Raw genomic sequence first — 20,565 nt, forward strand, 5'->3', positions numbered from 1 at the left:
TGAGCTGAACTGCCAATCAGAGTGATTTCATTCACTGACAGGCTCTGCCAGATTTAAACAGTTAACCCTTTGGCACCTGGGTTGACATCACTTTACTTCAGGCTTTTCACAAGTATTTAAACCTTTGAGCAAATTGGTTTGATCTCTGAAAAACTAGAGAAAAGTAACTTTGCAAAAGAATTTCCTGCAAATTGAAAGAAAATCACAGATTTAGAATTTTTCTTTTTTAAAGGGGAAATAATTAGATATGTATGATTATTTATTGAAAATGAGGTTGCAGAATTATTGTTATTTTTTAGCATTCTTTTCTTTGTCTTATTTGTTTTTAATTTTTCTTCCTTTTCCCCCCAATTTTACTTTTATTTATTTTTGTCCATTTTTTCTTTTTCCAAATTTCCTGCTAATTTCGGGGTAATTTCTTCTCATGTTGCTAATTGTCTTCCCGTGTTTTTGAAAGAAATCAAGCCAATTTGCTCAAAAGTTTAATCAGTTATTAAAAAAAGTTGCATATTAATTATCTATGAATCAACTTATCAATTAATCAATCAATATAATTGCAGAATATAAGCCTTTGCAGATCGCCCAAATAAATGTGCAGAAATAATACAGAGGACATGACCTCAGTGTCTTCAGCTACAACCCTGTTCCCCATCTGCAAAGGGCCCCTGTTGGCCCCCACTGTGGGACCAGTAGAGACGCTGCACCTGTATCCAGTGCGCCTGTCCCGTTTGGAAAAAGTTGGCAGCGCAATGGTTACGCTGCGTGCGTCTCAAGGGCAAAGGAAATGAGGAAACCGATCACAACTAATGAAGACTCCTGCCTCTCCTCTCTCTCTGTCTGTCTGCGGACTGCCCTGCTGCTCCACCGGCTCTGCTGTAGCTGTGCCGTGTCAGTGGAGGATGTTATTGTAGTCATATTTAAAAGAGGATAAAAAAAAATAATCGGGAAGATGCGCCTGGAGGGGGGACGTCACGTTTTCCGAGGGAGCGACAGTGTGGAGAGTCTGTGACCGAGCCAGGGAGCCGAATATGCGGCACTGTCCAGCTCTGCACGTCGGGCTACAGCGTCGGATCTTTACCGGATAAACGTGGATAAACCTGATGGGTTTTTTTTTGTAGATACACAGAGGATTTTATTTTCATCGCACCACGTTTCAGTGGAAATCTGGATGATCCTCCAGTCACGCCACCCCGGACCCCCACACCGGTTTAATGGGATCAGGACCTAAAATAAACACAGGGAGGCATCTGTCAAAGTTTAAACAAGTCTCATTGGAAAAATTGGACTTTTAAGCCACAATTGGATATTAAATCATTACTTGAGAGTGGCTGTTTTTCTGCGTGTATGTTAAATTTAGTGGAGGTAGGGTTATTTTAGATCTCCAATTAGAGTAATAGAGCAAACTATTATTAGAGTTCCGGTTGGAGACTGACTCCTGCAATAGCCGATCATTTAGCCTAAATGCAACAAGATTGGCTGAAGTTATTGTTCCAGCACTGAGGATGCCACCATGGGTGTCCTATCAAGGAAGGGAGACTGGAGAATGAACGCGATATTTCTGCGTCTTTAATCAGAAGCGAAAGAAGGAGACAAGTCACCTTTTTTGGGGTTGGATTGGACCAAAAAAAAATTTGCGTGCCCCTTGGACTCCTGCACAATGGGGATTATGCTTCAAGTTATTCTAGGAATGTTTCAATTCCTGCTGCTCACCAGAATACCGACGTCCCATGCCAAGGTATGTATATATTTGACCCCAAATAGTGCATGTCTGAGGTGGTCAGCCTGCCATCAGCGTGTCCAGTTTATATGTCGATGGTCCCTTGATGGCATAAAGTATAATACCTTATTTTAGCAATCTGGTGGAGAACATGTGGGACTTTTAGACCTGTGGAAGTTATCCCCGAGGTCAATGACCCCTGTCACCTACAGTCCAGTGACAGGAAAACTGAAATATTCATGTCAGACGTTGTGAATTATTATGTGACACTGGTATTTATTGCCTCCTCTCACTATCATAATTCAGCAGTGCGGTACCTTTATACAAAGAGTTTATAGGCTGTAAAAAGTAATTTACCCAAGCTTTGCAGGTCAGTTATAAGACACTCAAAACAACGACTTTTGGGTTGCTAGGTTGAGGAAAATCCTTCTCCAGCATGTCACTAAATTGTTATTTATTTGTTATTATTATTATTATTTCAAAGATTTTAAATTTTATTTATTCATTCCTTTTCTTATGTTTATTTTTATTTATTCATTTATTTTTTTTAACTTTTTTATTTTTAAAATTTTATTTCATATTTATTTAGGTATTTTTGCATGGGACTTACTTAGTCTTGGGGCAAGACATCTGGACATTTATCTATTCATTAACATAAGCTGTTAATGAATGGATTAGTTAGTATGTTAAAGAATTAGTTTGACCACTGAAATAAAATGAATGAATACATTTTTTTATGCATTTGACATTTAGTGTTCTTACTAGTGTTTGATGAGAGGACAACACTTTTGTTAGCTTCGTTTAGCATGAATAGCTACTGGAAACAAGGAAACAGCTAGCCTGCTTTCTGAAAGTAACACAACATGCCTACCAGCACAGCTAAAGCTCACTAAATAACACAGTTAATCTGTTTAAATCTGTTTTAAATAAAAGTAAAAGTTGCCTGGGACCAGTAACTTCCTGGAGTCTCCATTGGTTGCCTGGCAACTGGTTGGGCCAGCGTGTTGTTAGTATCGGCACATTCTTGTCAAAAAATGTTAAAATGTCTTTCACATCAGTTTTTCGTACATGTTAGAACAATAAGTTATAACATGTTTTTATTAGTAGTGTTGGTAAGTGGATTTTTTAACAGTTGGACACAGCCTAGCTAGCTGTTTCCAGTCTTTGTATTAAGCTAAGCTAACTAGCTGCTAGCTGAGGATTCATCGACATTGGCAGATTGATATTGAGAGAGCAGAGTCGATCTCTTCATCCAACTCTCGGTAAGAAAACCAAAAAAGTGTACTTTCAAATATGTCCATTATTCCTTAAGTTATTAACATTAACCACCATTGATTTGAGGATCTTCCTGGTGAATTAAAGCGCTAACGTTAGCTGAAAAGACAAAGCAAGTGTGAACTTGGCAACTATAGTTTTCCTTATTAATGGTGTCTATATCTGTTTTTAACAGTAAATTAATTGTTAAACATTGATAGAGCATAGGGCCCTTTGGATTTCAACTAACCATTATATTTATTATCAATTAATTTGTGGATTATTTTTTTAATGAACAGAGTAGTTCATTTGTATGTAAAATATCAGAAAATAGTGGAAAGTGCATATATGTAATTACTATACTATATTTGTATCCTACATTACTTGAGTAGAAAAATACAACTGGACAAAGAAACTTGTTTTCCAAAATTGAACCTTTTTAGACATATTTCCATTCATAAAAATGGTTTCAAGTTTAAATTATAGTCATGAAGCATTTGTTCAACAACAACAGTCCCTCTGTTTTCATTTCTTTTAATGGTAATTGTAGCTGGTAATAGTAATCATTCTGTAATCCCTTGAAACCGCAATATTTTCTGAGATGTTTATGGTACAGCGAAAATCTCATACTTCTGCAATCCCTTGCAGGCCTACATGTATTCCACAATTTTACACTTTGCTAATTTAACTTAATGATAAAATAAATTATAAAGATATGATATAACCTGAAAGTATACAAATAATTAAAATTAGCTGCATTTATACCAGCTGTGACCTTAAAGTGATGTGCACATTAATGCATTTATAATTTTAATCCAGTAACATAATATCAATTATTTTGACATTAGCCATTTTGAATAGTGAGTGCTTATACTATGGGTGCATAAAAGTATAGCTTGATGCGATACTTTTTAACTTTTACCTAAGTAAGATTTCAAATGCAGAATTTCTACTTGTAACAGAGTATTTTTTAACACTGTCAAAGATCGTAAACAGTCTTAAACCCAAAGATATTTAGTTAGCAGGGATATAATACAAAAAAGTAGCAAACCCTCATGTTGAAAAAGTTGAAATGGGTGAATAATTGATGTTTTTGCTTGATGAATTACTTAGATGATTATTCCAAAATCAAAATTGTTGGCACTTTATTTTCTGACAGTTGACCGATAGCTTAATCAAGTGATTCTTTTAGCTCAAAACCCTTTAATTAACTCTTAATGAATACTTGTAAAGGGCACCTTGGTAGACAGTGGTACCAATAATTCTTTATAGACTTAAAGTTTTGCTTTGTGTAATCAAAAATTGATTATTATCATTAGTAGTTATCACTGATAAGAGATGTCCATATTGGCAGTTCCTCACACAGCAGCAGGCACATGCGTGGATAGACTTGCATGTACTGGCTCTTTATTTATGTCTGGAGACGTGTATCGGGAACAGGCAGTGCTCTGCAGCGGTGTGGGATCCAGCCCCGACTTTGAGCTCCTGTATGTTTTAACGATGCATCATCCTAGACGCTACATGACACACAGCAGCATGACTCTTAACCTGCTCACAGCCGCTGTCTCTCAGATGAAACCCTTTGCTTCCACGCTGTCTGCTTTTCTGACAGATTATTTAAAAAAAAAGGCTCATCCTTTCTCCTCCTGTAGAGATGAAGCTCAGTGTGGCGGAGATGTTTGATAGTTGAAGGACGTACACACTCACTTTGCCCATCTGCACAGTATGCTCTGGGAGTGGCTGCGAAATAGTCCTGTTTGACAATAGACAGACAGCAAAACCAGTGCAGATGGCACTGGGCTGGCAGTCAGAAGTGTGTGTGTGTGTGTTTGACTGCCAAAGGGAGGTAATCTTATCCTCCTCTTAAAGACTGATACAGAAAAGACACACTTACTTAAGCTCACATCCTACCAGTCACAAAATGGCCCCAGTCCCAGCTTAATGCAGGATCAATGTGGGCCAAACCAGTATGTGTGTGTGTGTGTGTGTGTGTGTGTGTGTGTGTGTGTGTGTGTGTGTGTGTGTGTGTGTGTGTGTGTGTAGTGGGTAGAAGGGGGTGGAGCAGTTAGAGGGGCAAGTGGACAAAGTCTACATTCCCTTAGAAATGGCCTTGGTCTTCACACACACACACACACACACACACACACACACACACACACACACACACAGCTCCAAAAGGCAGTGGCAGTGTGTGTTTTAGAGAACTATAAAATTTAAATTTTCTGTCTGTGTTCTCTCAGTAGTATGAGAAGTATTCACATCCTCTACGGAGGTAAAATTATAGATACAACTATGTAAAAATACTCACTATACCTGGAGTAACATCACTTTTCTTGAGCTGCTTTCAGATGCCTCTCACAAGTATTTAAACCTTTGAACTGAGCAAATTGGTAAGATTTCTTTCAAAAACACGGAGAAAAAGGTAATAAGTAACTTGGTCAGAAATGTTCCACAAATTGGAAGAAATTTATAGATTTACAATTTATTTATTTATTTATTTATTAAAGCTAGGGGAACATGTCTTGGGAAAAAAAGAAAAATAAACAGGGAAAAACTATAGTTTTATATAATTAATAATTACATAATTAAAATCATGTTACAGAATGATTAGGATTTTTAAGCACATCTCCAGGCTTTTTTTTTTCAATTTTAATATTTTTCAACTAATTTTCAGGTAAATTTCTAGTACCTTTTAGTAATTTCTTTTTTTTTTTGGTCCTCATATAATTGGCTTTTCCCCATGTTTTTGAAAGAAATCAAGCCTGGTGGTTCAGGTTTCAAAAAAACTACACTACAAAAACTACAAACTGATCAATATGTGAGCAGCACTTTACTGTCATAGCAGGTTGAGGTGGAGCTTAGTTAAACGACTTTATACAAAGTTTGGTAGATCAGTGGTTCCCAACCAAGTGGTCGGGGTCTTTCAGCAGCCCTTTCACATAAACATATGCCGGCTTGACTCGGTTTGACTTGGCGCAACAGCTTGGCATGGCAGGGGTTTGTATCTCCATACAACAGAGCTACAAAGCGTCTTTAACTTGTCTTGACTCATGACATTTAAAAGCAGCACCATCTTTAGCGCTGTTTATAATTGCGATGTGCCACATTAATTGGTTGCCACCTACTTATCATCACAGATTTTCAGGCTTTTGTTATGATTGTACTCGGCATCTGCTGCTTATTGCTTGTAAATCTGAGACAGAATGATGAAATGAATGTGGAAGAGAGAGAATCCAGTGTTGTAATACTCTAAATTGGTCTTGGTCCCGAGAGCAGTCTTAAGACCAATTTTTTAAGGTCTCGTCTTGGACCTGACCACTTTTTGACTCTGTCTTGTACAAAAAAATACTTTTTTTGTCGGGTTTTTGTTTTTGTAAAGGGTCACAAGTACAATGTTTGCTATAGAAATGTAGTGGAGTAGTATAGTATAAAGTATAAAGCCTAGCAGAAAATGGAATTGCTTAAATTAAGCATAAATACCTCAAAATTGTACTTGTTGGTTATTGGAAACTGTACATGACTGTAAACTGCATGTGTGGGCTGCATCAAAGTATGTTATCAAAGTATATAGGTGTATACAGTATATTGAACTGATATAACTGCAGAACAAATCACCTCTCCTACGACAGCTGCAGGTGATGGTCTCCCTTCAGCTCATTTTATAAAACAGTAATAGCGTCTTGCTCCTCGAGTCACGGCTCTATACTGACGGTAACAGTTCAGTGCTGAGATATCCAGTGGCAAACACTCTCACTATCTACCGCTGCGGAGCTACTGAAAGTGTTTCAAACGCCATTATCAGGTGATAGACCTGAACAGGGCAAAGGTAGCAGGTACAAGTCGTTCAAAAACACAGCAGCTCCCTCCCCTACACAGTCATGTTGTTGAAAATATAATTTCCAGTCATGGGGACCAATGAATTCCATCTCAGCAGGAAATATTTCAAAATAGAGCCCAAAATGAGCAAAATTCGAGTTGTCGTACTACTGCTTGCCTTCTCTTACCCTTCTGCTCGTGTATCAAAGTTCAGAGTTTTCACTTTCTCTCTCTTATTAATCACTGTGCATAATTTGAGCCTGTTTTATTCAGATGCCAGGTGTGGAATATTGTGGTGTTTCTGAACATGAAATACTGTGACTGGTTGATTTGTACCAGCAGCCTTTTTGAAACAAAAACAGGAAGCTGCAGGCAATAACTCAGTAGCTGGATTACAGTTATACAAGGGTTAGTCCAGAAAAAGAAATTGTCATCACTGATCAATAACAGCAGATATGTTTCTTCGATGATGACCTTTAACTGACTACTGTACGTATTATTCTGGACTGAAATTAAACCACCTGTCATGACTCCAAAGTGCAAAGCTGAATGCTATATCAGGCTAACAGGTCAACCTGACCTGGAAACCCTAAACTTATTGAAACAGTGCTTTTCACAAGTGCTCATTACTTTTATTTCTCTCTCCAGCTTGCTCACTGGCGGCCAGCAGATTCCCCAAAATCCAGGGAGGGCCGAGAAGGTATGCCCCCAGTTTTTACAAAGAACTCTTCACCACTTCATGGAGCTGATAGAGAAGTAAAATCATGACTTTGTTGATTTATCTCCACCAGTGCGGCGGTGGTTGGAGGTTTATTCCCGGAGCGGCTGTGAGCCTCGGGACACTCTGGTGGAGGTTTGGCGGGAGTTGCCGGGCGAGACACACCATCTCTTCGTCCCATCCTGTGTGTCAGTGAGGCGATGTGGTGGCTGCTGTGCTGACGAGGCCCTGGAGTGTGTTCCATCGCTCACACACACACTCACCATGGAGGTACTAACACTAAATCCCTCAGTGTAAATGATTAATGTTGGAAACAGTGAGATATTTGAATATTTTCTGATCTGCGTGCAGCTGATGAGAACCTCCTTCATGAAACACGAGCTCATCGAGCTGCCGTTTGTCGAGCACAGCCAGTGTGAGTGCAGGTAATAAAACACACTGTACTAGGAGGTGCAGCATTGACTGACCTTACTGCACCTTTATACCAACACTGTCTGTTTTATCTGTGTGCAGATTAAAAGAACAATTTCAGCCAACACCTACAACAAGGTAACACACTTTGTTTTTTACTGCTTTCTCCCTCCTCTTCCCTTCTTACCATTTTAATCTCTGCTTGTCTGTTCCTGTTTAACTGTTTGTGAGCTTTATGAAACCCTGGCATGTCCACTAATGATGCTCTTATAATTCTGCTGATGACTTTGTTGATGAGGAGGAGGTAGTTCGGATGAAACACGGGTAGCCATAAATGTCTTCCAGCACCAGTTTGTAGGATTTAGCAGCATCTATTGGCAGAAATGGTAGATGATAATCATAATTATGTTTTCATCAGTTTATAATCACCTGAAAATAAGAATCAGTGTTTTTTGTTACCTTAAACTGACCTAATTATATCTACATGGGGAGCAGGTCTTCATCTACAGAGTCTACCATGCCCAGAACAGACAAACCAAACACTGGTTCTCATAGGGACGTTTACATCTTTGCATATTCTTGTCAGCCACCAAAGTTCTCCTACATGCTTGGCACAGACAAGAAGTTTCAGTTGGTTGCAATCTGATTTTCACCACTAGATACCACTAAATCCTACACACTGGACCTTCAATAGGGCTGAAAAGAGGCTCCTTATTCTCATAATGATTGTCTGAAGACCACAGATTTGAAATGAATCGATTTTAAACATTTGGTCATTCTTTGCTGCAAAAATCCAGCATCTCAATATCTTACCTCATAAATGACATAAATAACCAATTTTTACATCATCAGTGTCTGCCATCGGGTATGATCCCCTGGTAAAATTCAGGCTTGATTTATGGCACAAATGTGTCAACCACTGCTCCAACAAGACAGGAAGAGGATTCACTTTTTCTCCCAGTAGCTATCTCCATTTACTAAAAAGAAGCAATGTATTTCTTTGCACTTTGTATCCCCGTTGGTAGAAATGGCGGATGATGGAACAGCCGAATTAACCGTGGAAGCTTTGGTAGCTGCTCGGCTCAGAGGAAAACAAAAAGTGTTTCCTCTTTTCCGTTTCAGAGCTGAGAACACTGTAGTAGAAGAAAGCTAATCTGAGTATGAATTGTAGGTTGGTCCACAAAACATTGTCTATGGAGCAGCTCCAGACTTTATACCTGATGACATCACAAATTTGAGACTAACCTCTCTGGTTTCTGGCTTTTAGATAGAGTAGCTCATGTTCATAAATATTTATTTGTATATTAACTTTTCCGAGGCCATAGAAATAATATACTGGAATATTTAATTTGGCTGGTATTCCTCTTGTGCATTTATGGACACGAGTAACCCGTTTATGATTGGCTTTTTGTAGTATCCCTTTTATGTGTTTGAGCATGTGAACACCAAATTCTGTCTATGAGAAACCTGATAATGCTAGCTGGAGTAAAGAAACTGGGATACAGGCAATGTGAATAACCCGATTTGTTTGTGCTCATGTAAATACTTTATCCCAAATATGATCACAACTGCAATAAGCCTCATGCACAGGTTATTTTTGTACATGTAATTGTACTCAATTAAAAAGGCTAAACAATGACATCAGTTAAGGCTATCAAGAGAAGAGAGAGACACTCAGGGAGAAAACAGGGAGAAAATGTTCTGGAAATGTTACACTTATTACTGTGGCTTTGCATTTTTTGGGTCACGGCCATATTGGCTGTAGTTCATATCTGTATCCTCCTTTTCATTTTGAGTGTCCAGTCTTTATTGAGCACAGTCTGTTTTTCTTTGATGTATGCTGGTGCCCTTAACAGCAAAGTGTGTCTGCTCACAGCTCTGGATTTTGATTGTCCTGGTTTGACTTTACTGACTCTTTCATCCCATCTGCTATAAACTATATCAAACATTATCAAATTACGGGGGGCAGTGTTTTTTAGTCCTGACAATATTAACTGAGTGTGCTGTTGCTGCTGTTGTCTTTGGAGCTCTAATTTACTATCACGGATGCGTGACTCTGCTCCGTCAGTCTGAGAGAGAGCACATGGCAGGGGAGATAAAATCATTGCTATGGTGACAACAGGATGCGGGCTGTCCCAGGGGATGCTGGGAGAGAGTCACACAGATGCTAACTCACTGAGGGGCACACACACAGAAAAATACACAGAAAGAAATATTCTCACTCATACATGAAAACTTTCACACACGATAATACTAACACATAGAGAATGTACACACATTAAATACATGCAGAGATTCAGCAAACAGTTGTATAGACAAATGAAACCTAAACAGGGTGAAAAATTGTATACACACACACACACACACACACACACACACACACACACACACACACACACACACACACACACACATACATTGGAATCCTTTATTTATGTCCACATCCTAACAGGAAGCGGGAGGACATAAACATTAAAGATGCAATCATATGATTGTGTGGTAGGACCTGCCATTGCGAGTGCACAAACAAACATCAGGGATCCAACAGAAATGTTTCTTTCAGTGTGCAGCTTTCAGCCCCATCTGAGCCTGAACAGAACCTGAACAGTTCAGTGTCTACTGTCAGAACAGGAAGGTTTCTTCGGTGTGAGTACGTTTACCTGAAGTCAGAGATTTTTAATGAACCGTAACAGTTTTCAGTCATGTTTTAGTCCACTGACAACTGCTTACTTCCCTTGAAATACATAAAACCATCAGTTAACATTTGTCACCATGAATCTGACTAAGTTGCATAAAGGTGAGTTATCCAACAGAGCCAGCCCAAACCATGTAATCACAATGTACTGGGACTGAATAAAATTTTACCACATTATTTCCTTATGTTACCATTCCCCTGCCACCCTGTTATAAAGACAAAAAACAAAGTCATACTGCTGGTGGGAGTAGTTCACATTACTGGAAAGAGACATTGCTGTTGAGTTTTTTCAAATGTACCCTTTGGTGCTTCGTGCACCATAAGCCAAGCGCCATTTAATTCCATTACATTGGAGAGAATGGAGACATTGCTACAGCCAATATTTCCAACACTCACACCAAAACAATCTAGACTGATAAATGGCACTACAGGTAAAAGGGAAAATATGATTTTGGTTTGTACTGTCCCTTTAATTGGGACATGCTGTACATTTGGTTCATCTAATAAATTCAGTATATTCACTCGGCAGGTGCGTGGAGATTTTAATCTGTTGTTGCACACTAATTATGTTTTCATAATTCCAACAAGTGCCAAAGAATAAAACTCCTGTCCATTTTAAGTGTGGAACATTTTGTCTGTCTGAAATTCCCAGGCCCTCTCTGAAGCGAAGAAGATCAGACAAGAAAAAGGAAAGAGGAAAATCCAAAAAGAAAACAGTTGGAGCCATCAGAGCTGTGTATGTTGAATATTTAGTGCACACACTTTAATGTTGTTTTTTTTTTTTTTTAAATCTCAGTTACGAGCTTTAAGTTGATGTTTTTACCTTAGTTTTTTTCCAGATACTGTCAGCCTCAGTGTGAATGTTTGGATTAGAACAAAAACTAGGTTATCTGGTCTACATTATTACTGAAGGACAATTTGTTTTACAGCCAGTCAAGGTCTCACTGACTCACACACACACACACACACACACACACACACACACACATGCACACACGCACACATGCATGCATACAGCTCTTACACTCACCTCTCTGTAACACTGAACACACAAGACTTGTGTGCTTTGTTACAACAAGAACACACCATGTAGCCACAATTAATTCATATTTAATATTGACTGTGATCATTTACATGACATGTTATGTGATCCAAACTCAGGCTGTTACAAAGGTCAGTTAGAAACCTCCAAGGACAATAACAACATTTTGAAATTATTAACCTCTTACACTGTGATCTGAGAGAACAGGTGTGTGTGTGTGTGTGTGTGTGTGTTTCTGCCACATGATTCCCATGATTCAGTCCTAAGCAGTGAAGGATGAAAGACTTCCCTTAGTCCATCTGCTTCCCCTTCACATTGCTGTCAGTCATTTCTGGGCTCTGAGGGGGGCCAAAGGTGACTCGGTTTGGGTGTGATGTCCCTCAGCACCCATCCATCACTCAGAACAGGCTTTATTCAGACTCTGGCAGGGGTGAAATCTGTGTAATTTGCTCCCAAATGCCATCTCCTCTGTCCATGCCAGCGGCAGGCGTGGTCATCGGGGTCTGAACAAAGATGGCCCCTCTCTGCCTCATTAAGTAACTTCATTAAAGCCGCCAACCTCCCGGGAAGACTGAGGCAGAACCAGCTTCGGTTAATGGACCAACTGACGCAGGCAACTTTCTCAGACTCACAGAAAGTACTGAGCGTCTAGAGGAGACCCTGAAAGCCTTAGAGGCAACTAAGTGACTATAACCATGGTAACGGACAGAAACACAGAACGGCAGAAAGACCAGAAAGTTTGTCAGCAGCTAAGGAAACAGTATCCCACATTCGTCACACATCTCCCACACACACTGTATTGTGTGGGTTGGTTTCAGTCTGGCACTTTGTTTAAACAAGCCTCACATTTCTTTTTTAGCCATGATAGTGATGTGTTGTGGGATCAATAGAAAAGTAGACCCTGTATGATCCCGTTAGTTGGCTCCAGCTTCCACTTTCATCCAGACCCCAAACATCTCAAACAACTATTGGATGGATTTTCATGAATATTGTACAGACATTCATGATCTCCTTAGGATGACGCCGGCAGATGACGATGATCCCCTAACTTTTCCTGTAGTGTGTATTTTTAAATTAAGTGTGTTATGCCTTGACACAACATGACACAGGTTTCCAGCTTCTGCAAGTCCCAAGCAGAGATCAAGCTTTTGAGTCACTACAAAGTCCCTTCTTCACACTGCCTTTACATTTTTACACAGATGTAGATGTGTGATTATAGACTACAAGACATAAAAAAATAGCCTACAAGAGGGACGATACACAGAACAGAGGCGGTGCTTTAAAGGCCACATTTAAAAAACGGAAAGCTCTACAAGCTGATACGGCCAAATGTGCCAAACTTAGCAAGTTTTTAATCACTGAATATGTATTTTGATATTGAAGAAAAATTGCGATGTTCTCAAATTTTGAAAATAAATGATTGTTGATAACTTCTTTGTGTTAAGGTGGAAATTTGATTTTTGATAAAATACACAGTGAATAACAAGGTTGGAGAGAATAGTGCACTATTTCGGACTTACATACTGATCTTGACTGCATACTAACAAGGCTAAAATGATACATCTCCAGTATAAAATGTTATGATCTTACATGGGCTGGTCTGAGCCATGAAACTCCCGGGCTGAAAATGAATCCCGCAGCGGCCCTGGTCTGCATGCTCACATTGCAGAATCAAAACAGGTGTGAAGGGCGTGGCATGTAACACAAAGGCGTTGCCCTTTAGTATTACCTGAAACATTTGCAGCGGAAGTGCATTATAAACATTAACAATGGCAGTGACATGGCCACACAAATCATTTACCATCTCTGTTATAGGGCAGCTGATCTAATTCTTAGCTGTTTTCCCAATTTGAAGACATTTACAGCTACTGTTCTTCGATTTAGCAGCCAACAGCTGTGTTTTAAATCTCCTGCAGTGGGTCACACGAATAGCATGTCCTCAAAACGTCACACCTGAGCTGCCCATGATCCTATCTCACCAACTGTCTTCTTTATAGACACCGTTTCAGCGTTGTTACTACCTCCTGTGGGAGCTCAAAGGTGAGACAACTCTGTCCCCTCATTCCATGATCGTACCTTTTATAAAGAACAGCGAGGCAGCATAATGGCGAGATATTCCCGTCCTGAACAGACAGTGTAAAAGGGGCTGGAGACAGAGACAAAACATCTCTGAACTGAAAACCAAAATAACCAAAATACAGTCACCAACCTCCATAACTTATGAACACGGAAGAAAATAAGGTCACCAAAACAGGCAGCAAAACCATCAGTCTGAATAACGTGACAGTCGATGTGTGCGTGGTATTGTGGCCGGTTGAAAGACGAGGGAGATGTGTCTTTCCACTGCAAGCCCCCAAGAAAAGATCACAGCTTCAAAGCCAATTTGACACAGTGGCCAAACTGTGTAATCACAGCTTCCAGGTCCATCACATGATGTCATTGAACTCAGAAAGCCTGTATTCGTAGACTTACTATCAGAGACGTCGTAATCATTGAATTAATAAATTCTGATGCTAACCACGATGTTCTTACGCCCCTCTTCCATCCAGGACCCACGCTCCCTCAACTCTTCCTCCACCATCCTCTGCTCCTCCTCCTCCTCCTCCACCCACCAGCCTTTCTCCTTCTCCATCACCATCTCCGAGGCCTCGTTGCCGCCCATGCAGAGGGAGGAAGTGGGCATTGGACGCGACGTCTTGTCAGTGCCACTGCATCATCAAAGCTGAGAGCTGCAGCCGAAAAGACCGGAGGCTCAACACGAAACGCTGCAAGTCAGTACACATGCAATCAAAACATAAAAATCTGTTGAACTTTTAAGAAAATTCATTTTTTTTGTAACAAAATACAACCATATAAAAGCCGCATTGAACTGAAGTATTGAAAACTGAAAGTGAAAAAGTATTGTAAATGAAGTATTGATTATTCAAAATAGAGCTCCACAAAGTGAATAATTTAGAAATCTAACTTTAGAAAAAAGGACTTTAAACTGCCTCGGGCTGCTTTTTGTACAAATTGAAGCTCCTGTTGATCTTCTGTTACAACCAGCCCACAATTTGTTTCCCATACATGTTTAAAAATATCTAATTAGAGATTCTGTGTGTTGGACAGTTGATCAGTTGATTGAATTTTTGCTGCAGTGAAAAAGCTTTGTTGGGTGTGGCCGTAACTCAAGTGGTAGAGTAGGTCGACTTTTAGTTGCAGGGTTGATTCCACGTGTCAAGGTGTCCTTGAACAAGAAACTGAACCCCAAATTGCTTCCAGAGTGCGCATACGTATTTGATGAATTTAAACATAACTCATTTTGGACAACAACGTCAAGACAGAGTCAGTGTGTACACTCACTTTATCTCCAGACTCTCAGTTATAGAATCCATCATAGATTTCATGCTTAAACCTTCCTCTGTTTATTGTTTATTGTTGCAGGTGTGAGGCCATGAGGACTTGATGTGTGATCCTCACTGTCTTTTCACCTCCTTCTTTCCATCAACCCCTGTCGACTCATCGCCCACTCAGCATCAGTGCCATGGAGCATACAGACGCTTGGACATCTGGTAACCTCAGACCGAAGGAAACATTAGCAGCAGCACACACAACAACCTGCAGTGGTGCTCTTAGTTAAGCAACAAGTGCAGCATTTTGAATATAGATCTACTTGTGTCTTCAGCCAAATATCTGCCCACCTCCTCTGTTCCTGTGACAAAGCTCCTGTCAGTCCACATGTACAGACATGCAGAGTCACAAAACACGTCCCATGAGTGGAGGTATGACGTGGCAGCTTAATGGCGGTTTTGAGAGACGTGCATTTCAGACAAAACATCTCTTGTTGGACACAATTACATGTGCTCCTGCTCTCCTGTGGTTTGGAGGTTCTTTGGGTGTGCAGTAGAGAGCAGTGGGAACACATGTGATCCAAGAACAATGGATATAGAGTGGATCTGTCTTAACACAGGTGTCCTACGTGTTGACGCTTTAGTGGAAGTTGTGGTTTGTTGTTCGCAGGCAAACTGCACGTGGAAGCGGATTCCAGAGTAAAGTCAAGGCCGATTTTTGGGTGGAGGATTTGCATAACAACAGCAACAGATTATAGATGGACCCGTCCACATTCAGACATACCAGAAGGACAGAGGACATGCACATAAACTGGCACCCCAGTGTGTGTGGACCTATAGTTGAGCTGAATGCTTGGATGTAGAATATCTGTGTGGTCTCCCCACTGAAAGCCCCAGATGGGATATCCCTGCAGCCGTTCCCTCTCATTCAAAGCGTATGACCACAGGGCTGGCTCTCCAAGCCGCTTTCCGGCATTTGTTTAATTTGGGCCTTTTGTCTCCATCTTCCCTCGGCTCCTCGATTGAAAGCAGCCGCTTTGCCTCTCTTTGCCTCGCTTTGCCTCTCTTTTAGGCAGTGAGGAGAATGACAATAATGAGGCCTGGCGGCTGTCCACTGCTTCACACACGAGCATTCACACTTATAATACCAGGAACACAGACGACACTGCAAACACAGACACACACAGTCTCACTCACTGTGTGCTATAGCAGGCACACATTCATATTTACACACACACACACACACACACACACACACATACACATTAACTTTGAAATGAATGCAGGTAGCCGGAAGCATTTGTTTGTGCCACACCAAGTGTGCAGATATACGACAGTTGTTTATATTTGCAATTTACTGCAAAGTCTTCATTTAATATTGTATTATAAGCCTCTGTTTTATATTTTATTATAATTCTGTCACGTTGATTGAAAAGATATTCTATATTGCAGAATGTGCGTCTTTGTTTTGTTTGTTCATCTTTAATCCGTCTGCATAAAGAGTCACGCTGGGTGGCCGGCTATGTGTACACCCGGCATCTAAACCGATACGCAAATGTATTGAATTCAAACAGACACGGCTCACACGGGCCACAAATGGGAGACTATATACATTATAATGTGTAAGTCAAACAATCAGCGGGGCAGTGTTGTCTGCAGCACACAGAAACCAAGCATATAGCCATTCCCAGTGCAGTGAAAGGAAAACATGGCTGTTTTTGTTGCATGTTAGAGCCGGGATGGAAAGAGTATTATTCATGTGGAACATAACTTGTTTATATTCTGACTGAATCTCACGGTTTAACTCCATGTTAGTTCATGGCTGCTTGGCCGCCGGGTGGGAACAGGGATCTGAACTGTGACTGTTTCAGAAAGGATGAGGTCTTGAGCGGCTTGTCAGTCAGCATGACGGGCATAAGCCAGAGCTCAGAGGACCCATAATGGCAGGTCATTGAGTTTAAACCTATTTTTGATGCTCATTCAGACCTTTTCTCCTGTGCTAAATTTTACTGAGAACATTTTGCTGCTGACTTCTTGTCCCAATGACAAACAATAGCTTTGAGGCTCCATGATTCATGTCCGTACTATCCCCAGGATTCATATGATCCCGCTGATTGAAACAGTCCAGGGTCTGAATTATTTGTGTCTCAGCCTTGAGCTACAGAACTTTGTTTCCGCGGCTGTTGTGATAAGCTCTGTATTTATACTGTCCTGCGATGAGATTATTTTTTTCTTTTGCTTGAGTCCGTTGTTCAGTGTTTGTTATTACTGTCAATCAATGCTTCAATCACTACCTCTATATCGCAGCATATTAATGACAGAGTATTAGAGCGTTGTTGTTACTTTCCCTGTGTTTTTTCCAGACCTCCTCTTAGATAATGATGTTTTTATTTACATAGCAATAAGCAGTGTAGAGATGTGTGGAGCTGCAGCAGATCTGTAGTGATTATCACTGGTTTAGAGGAACCTTCAGGAGCTTTTTGTATGTGTCTCTGAGGAGACTGAACTGGTCCTCTGAGTACAGACCAGACACTGTGTGATAATGTGGAACAGGATGTGGTTTCCCAAAGCGTTTGTAGCCTCAAACGACTGGTGATCTTTTGCTTTTAAAGGAATAATTTGAGATTTGGAAATATACTTATCTGCTTTTGTGCTGTGGGTCTCGCTGTGTCTCAGCTTGGATACTTTCGTCAGTACACTTCAATGTAGTCCACTGTGTACAGTATGTAGTGACTTCAATAGCGTGTCAGTTATAACAGGGGCGTGTTGTCTCAAATCAAACACAGCTGTTAGGCACACTTTTCAGAAATGGCAGCATTTCACAATCTCCTCTTCTTCATCTGCTTCTTCTTCTTCTTCCTCTTCTTCTGTTCCATCATCTTTGGATGAAGCATTACTACCTACAATTGACTGTAACTACCCGCCAAAGTATCATCCGGCTTGAAGTGTCCAACATTCACCACTCAACTTTTTGACCATTAAGAATACTGGGTACTCACAGTGCATTAAATGTAGCCGTACTCTTCAGTGTGAACACATTTATGCACTCAAAAAAGCAAATGTGGGGCACTCATTAGCTCACTTGGTAGAGCGGGCGCCCCGTGTACAGAGGCTGTGTTCTCGCAGCGGTGGTTGAATAATTAAACTTAATCAATACTGTCTAATAAAAAGGCAAAAAAGCCACAAAAATAATCTTAAAAAAACAAAAAAGCAAGTGTAAGTACAGAAGGTTGTGTAAATAGACACTGCAATAGAAGAAAAGATCAAAACCACTCTCATGTCTGTACGGTAGATGGAGCCAGCAGCAAGTTAACTTCGCTTAGCACAAAAACTGAAAACAGAGGGAAACAGCTAGCCTGATTGTCAAAAAAAAAAAAAAAAAAAAAAAAAAATATATATATATATATAAAATCACTAGTTAACGTGTAGTTTACTCCTCTTTTTGTTTTTAATATGAGCTTGAGTATTTTGGTACGTGTGGAATTCCCTTTATTCCCTTAGGTTAACTCATTAACATGTTTGCATTTTGTTCAATCTGTTTAAAAACTGAATCGTGAAAAAGACGAGTTGTGGTTTTACCAATTTCTGAACCCAACAGGTGATCCAACGGATATCTGACCCAAGACTTTCCCTTCCATGCACCAGCTATTTCAGCTGATATATTTCCAGATGTCTGCATATGAATGCAGATACATTTCATAAGAGCTGATTTAAAACTAACTCGTTGTCAGATGATTGCTGATGGGTTCAGAGATTGTACTTCGGCCAATGTGTTCTGCATCTCCACACGTCTCCCTACCTGCCGTTTAAACGGAATTGGTCAACATTACTCAGACTACAAATGAAAAACCAAAATGCTTCCCAAACAGGAATCTTATCCTGTCACCTACAGGAAGAAATTAGGTTTTTATGGGGGGTTATGAGCCAAACTGTTTGTTGACTTTGAACATTTGCAACCAGCAGAGACTCCAGAAAGTCAGTGTTCCCAACAAAGATATTATCAAGCTCACACAGTAACTCCCCATAAAAACGTAGATGCACAAATTGTGTTTGTTTTACTTTGGTTTTTACACAGATTGAGTAAGAGAGAGATAACATACTACAAAGTGATCTTTAGAGGTACTTGTAGATGAATTATGTACGCTTCTGGATGGAGCTGGGCTAGCTGTTTCTTCTTGTTTTAAGTCTTCATGCTAAGCTAACTTAACCAGCTGTTGGTCTAGCCATATATTTACAGAGAGCAGTATCAATCTTCTCAGTGAATTTCCCAAAAAAATGTCACAAATCTTTTAAGAATTTCTTACTCACTTTGAGCTATTCATGCTCAAGCATTTATTTTCCCCAATTTTCCTTCCTTCATGTCTTGACAATGTTGCATTTTGTGGACAAATGTTTTGGGAAACCCGAGAGTCCCTGAGCCTTGGTACAGATTGCACTTGTGTTTGAGATTGCAAAGCAAATACTGTACATTAGTCCACTAGGAGGAAAAAAAAAAAACGAATGGAGCAAATGGGCTCAGAATGAAAAGCTCCACTCATGCAGACATGTACGACATATCTAAGACATTCCACGTGAAGAGTTGTGGCACTGAGATCACTTTTTAAAGGCTTCTTGTGACCAAATTTTCTTATTTCAAAGTACAAATTCTGAACATCATTTCAACATCACAACTCTTCAAGAAACACAGCTTGGACATATATTAATAACTTACTCAAATGTTTTGATCCTGTGTCAGTATCAAACATCAGTGTGCTCTGTATCTGCACAGTCTACATCGTACTGTAGCCCTGCTCTAGCCTCCAGTGTCTTAGCTTATAGAGACCCCTTACTAAACTATATAACTATTTATAATCTCTAATGTGCCATGCCCTTGTGTATGACGTAGTGCATACGTTAGAGATGTATTTGTAACTTCATTTTAGCTATACTTTGCAATGAACCTCTTCTCTGCAAATACGTTGTATTACTGTAGCCTATGTATAAAGAAAACACTCTTTTTTTGCTGCTACACCATTTGTGCCCTATTATGATGTCTATGTAGAAAACAATGCAGTTTTATGTTGTATTGATATATAAACGTCAATTAATCGATTCAATGTCCACATAAAAGTGTATACTGCATCGTCAAATATATTGAAAATGATACCAGGATACCATTGTGATGTTACAGATGTTATTAAAGGAAATGTCTTATTTTTCGTATAAAGCTCTGGTTTTCTTCCTGTCACTGTTTATCCACTCTGATGTCCCTCCGCTCTGACCTCATGATCTCTTTGTTTTAATCTCTCATTTGACGGTAATGAAAGGTAAACAGACACTTTTGATTACAGTGACACCCAGGGAGTTGAGTACTGAGAAAGTGTGTGTGTGTGTGTGATGTGACGTTGTGTTATGAGACATAATATTGTTCCCTGTCCTCCTCTCGTTTATTCTGCTGAGTCAGAGGCTGGTCGAGAACAAAGGTGCACAGCCCCACACGTGTGTGGAAGAAAATTACCAAGTTCATTTACTCGAGTACAGTGATGAGGCAAGCGCACTGTATACTTCTGCAAATATTGTACTTTTCATATATTGTTAAGTTAT

General features: G+C 39.9%; 1 protein-coding gene across 2 annotated transcripts; it reads left to right on the forward strand.

Annotated features, from left to right (window-relative positions):
* The first annotated feature begins 418 nt into the window (after positions 1 to 418).
* On the forward strand, positions 419 to 20,188 carry vegfba (vascular endothelial growth factor Ba). 2 transcript variants are annotated; one of them, XM_042493832.2, is made up of 8 exons: positions 424 to 1,735; positions 7,436 to 7,487; positions 7,579 to 7,775; positions 7,857 to 7,930; positions 8,019 to 8,054; positions 11,264 to 11,347; positions 14,203 to 14,424; positions 15,077 to 20,188. In XM_042493832.2, exons 1-8 carry the CDS (start codon positions 1,658 to 1,660, stop codon positions 15,096 to 15,098), a joined length of 765 nt encoding a protein of 254 aa, XP_042349766.2. In that variant the 5' UTR covers positions 424 to 1,657; the 3' UTR covers positions 15,099 to 20,188. The 2 variants fall into 2 exon arrangements, with proteins under 2 accessions (XP_042349767.2, XP_042349766.2); XM_042493833.2 differs by lacking the exon at positions 11,264 to 11,347 and having other exon boundaries at positions 419 to 1,735.
* The last annotated feature ends 377 nt before the right edge of the window (positions 20,189 to 20,565 follow it).

The sequence above is a fragment of the Plectropomus leopardus genome, chromosome 8, assembly GCF_026936395.1.
Source record: "Plectropomus leopardus strain MGB_pleo_1.0 chromosome 8, ASM2693639v1, whole genome shotgun sequence".
Classification (NCBI taxonomy): domain Eukaryota; kingdom Metazoa; phylum Chordata; class Actinopteri; order Perciformes; family Serranidae; genus Plectropomus; species Plectropomus leopardus.

Excerpts from the sequence above, each read along its gene's own strand:
- vegfba (XM_042493832.2), top strand. The coding sequence starts at position 1,658 with ATGGGGATTATGCTTCAAGTTATTCTAGGAATGTTTCAATTCCTGCTG. Across the intron at positions 7,488-7,578 it reads ATCCAGGGAGGGCCGAGAAG|TGCGGCGGTGGTTGGAGGTT; the intron begins GTATGCCCCCAG and ends TATCTCCACCAG. Across the intron at positions 14,425-15,076 it reads CTCAACACGAAACGCTGCAA|GTGTGAGGCCATGAGGACTT; the intron begins GTCAGTACACAT and ends TTATTGTTGCAG.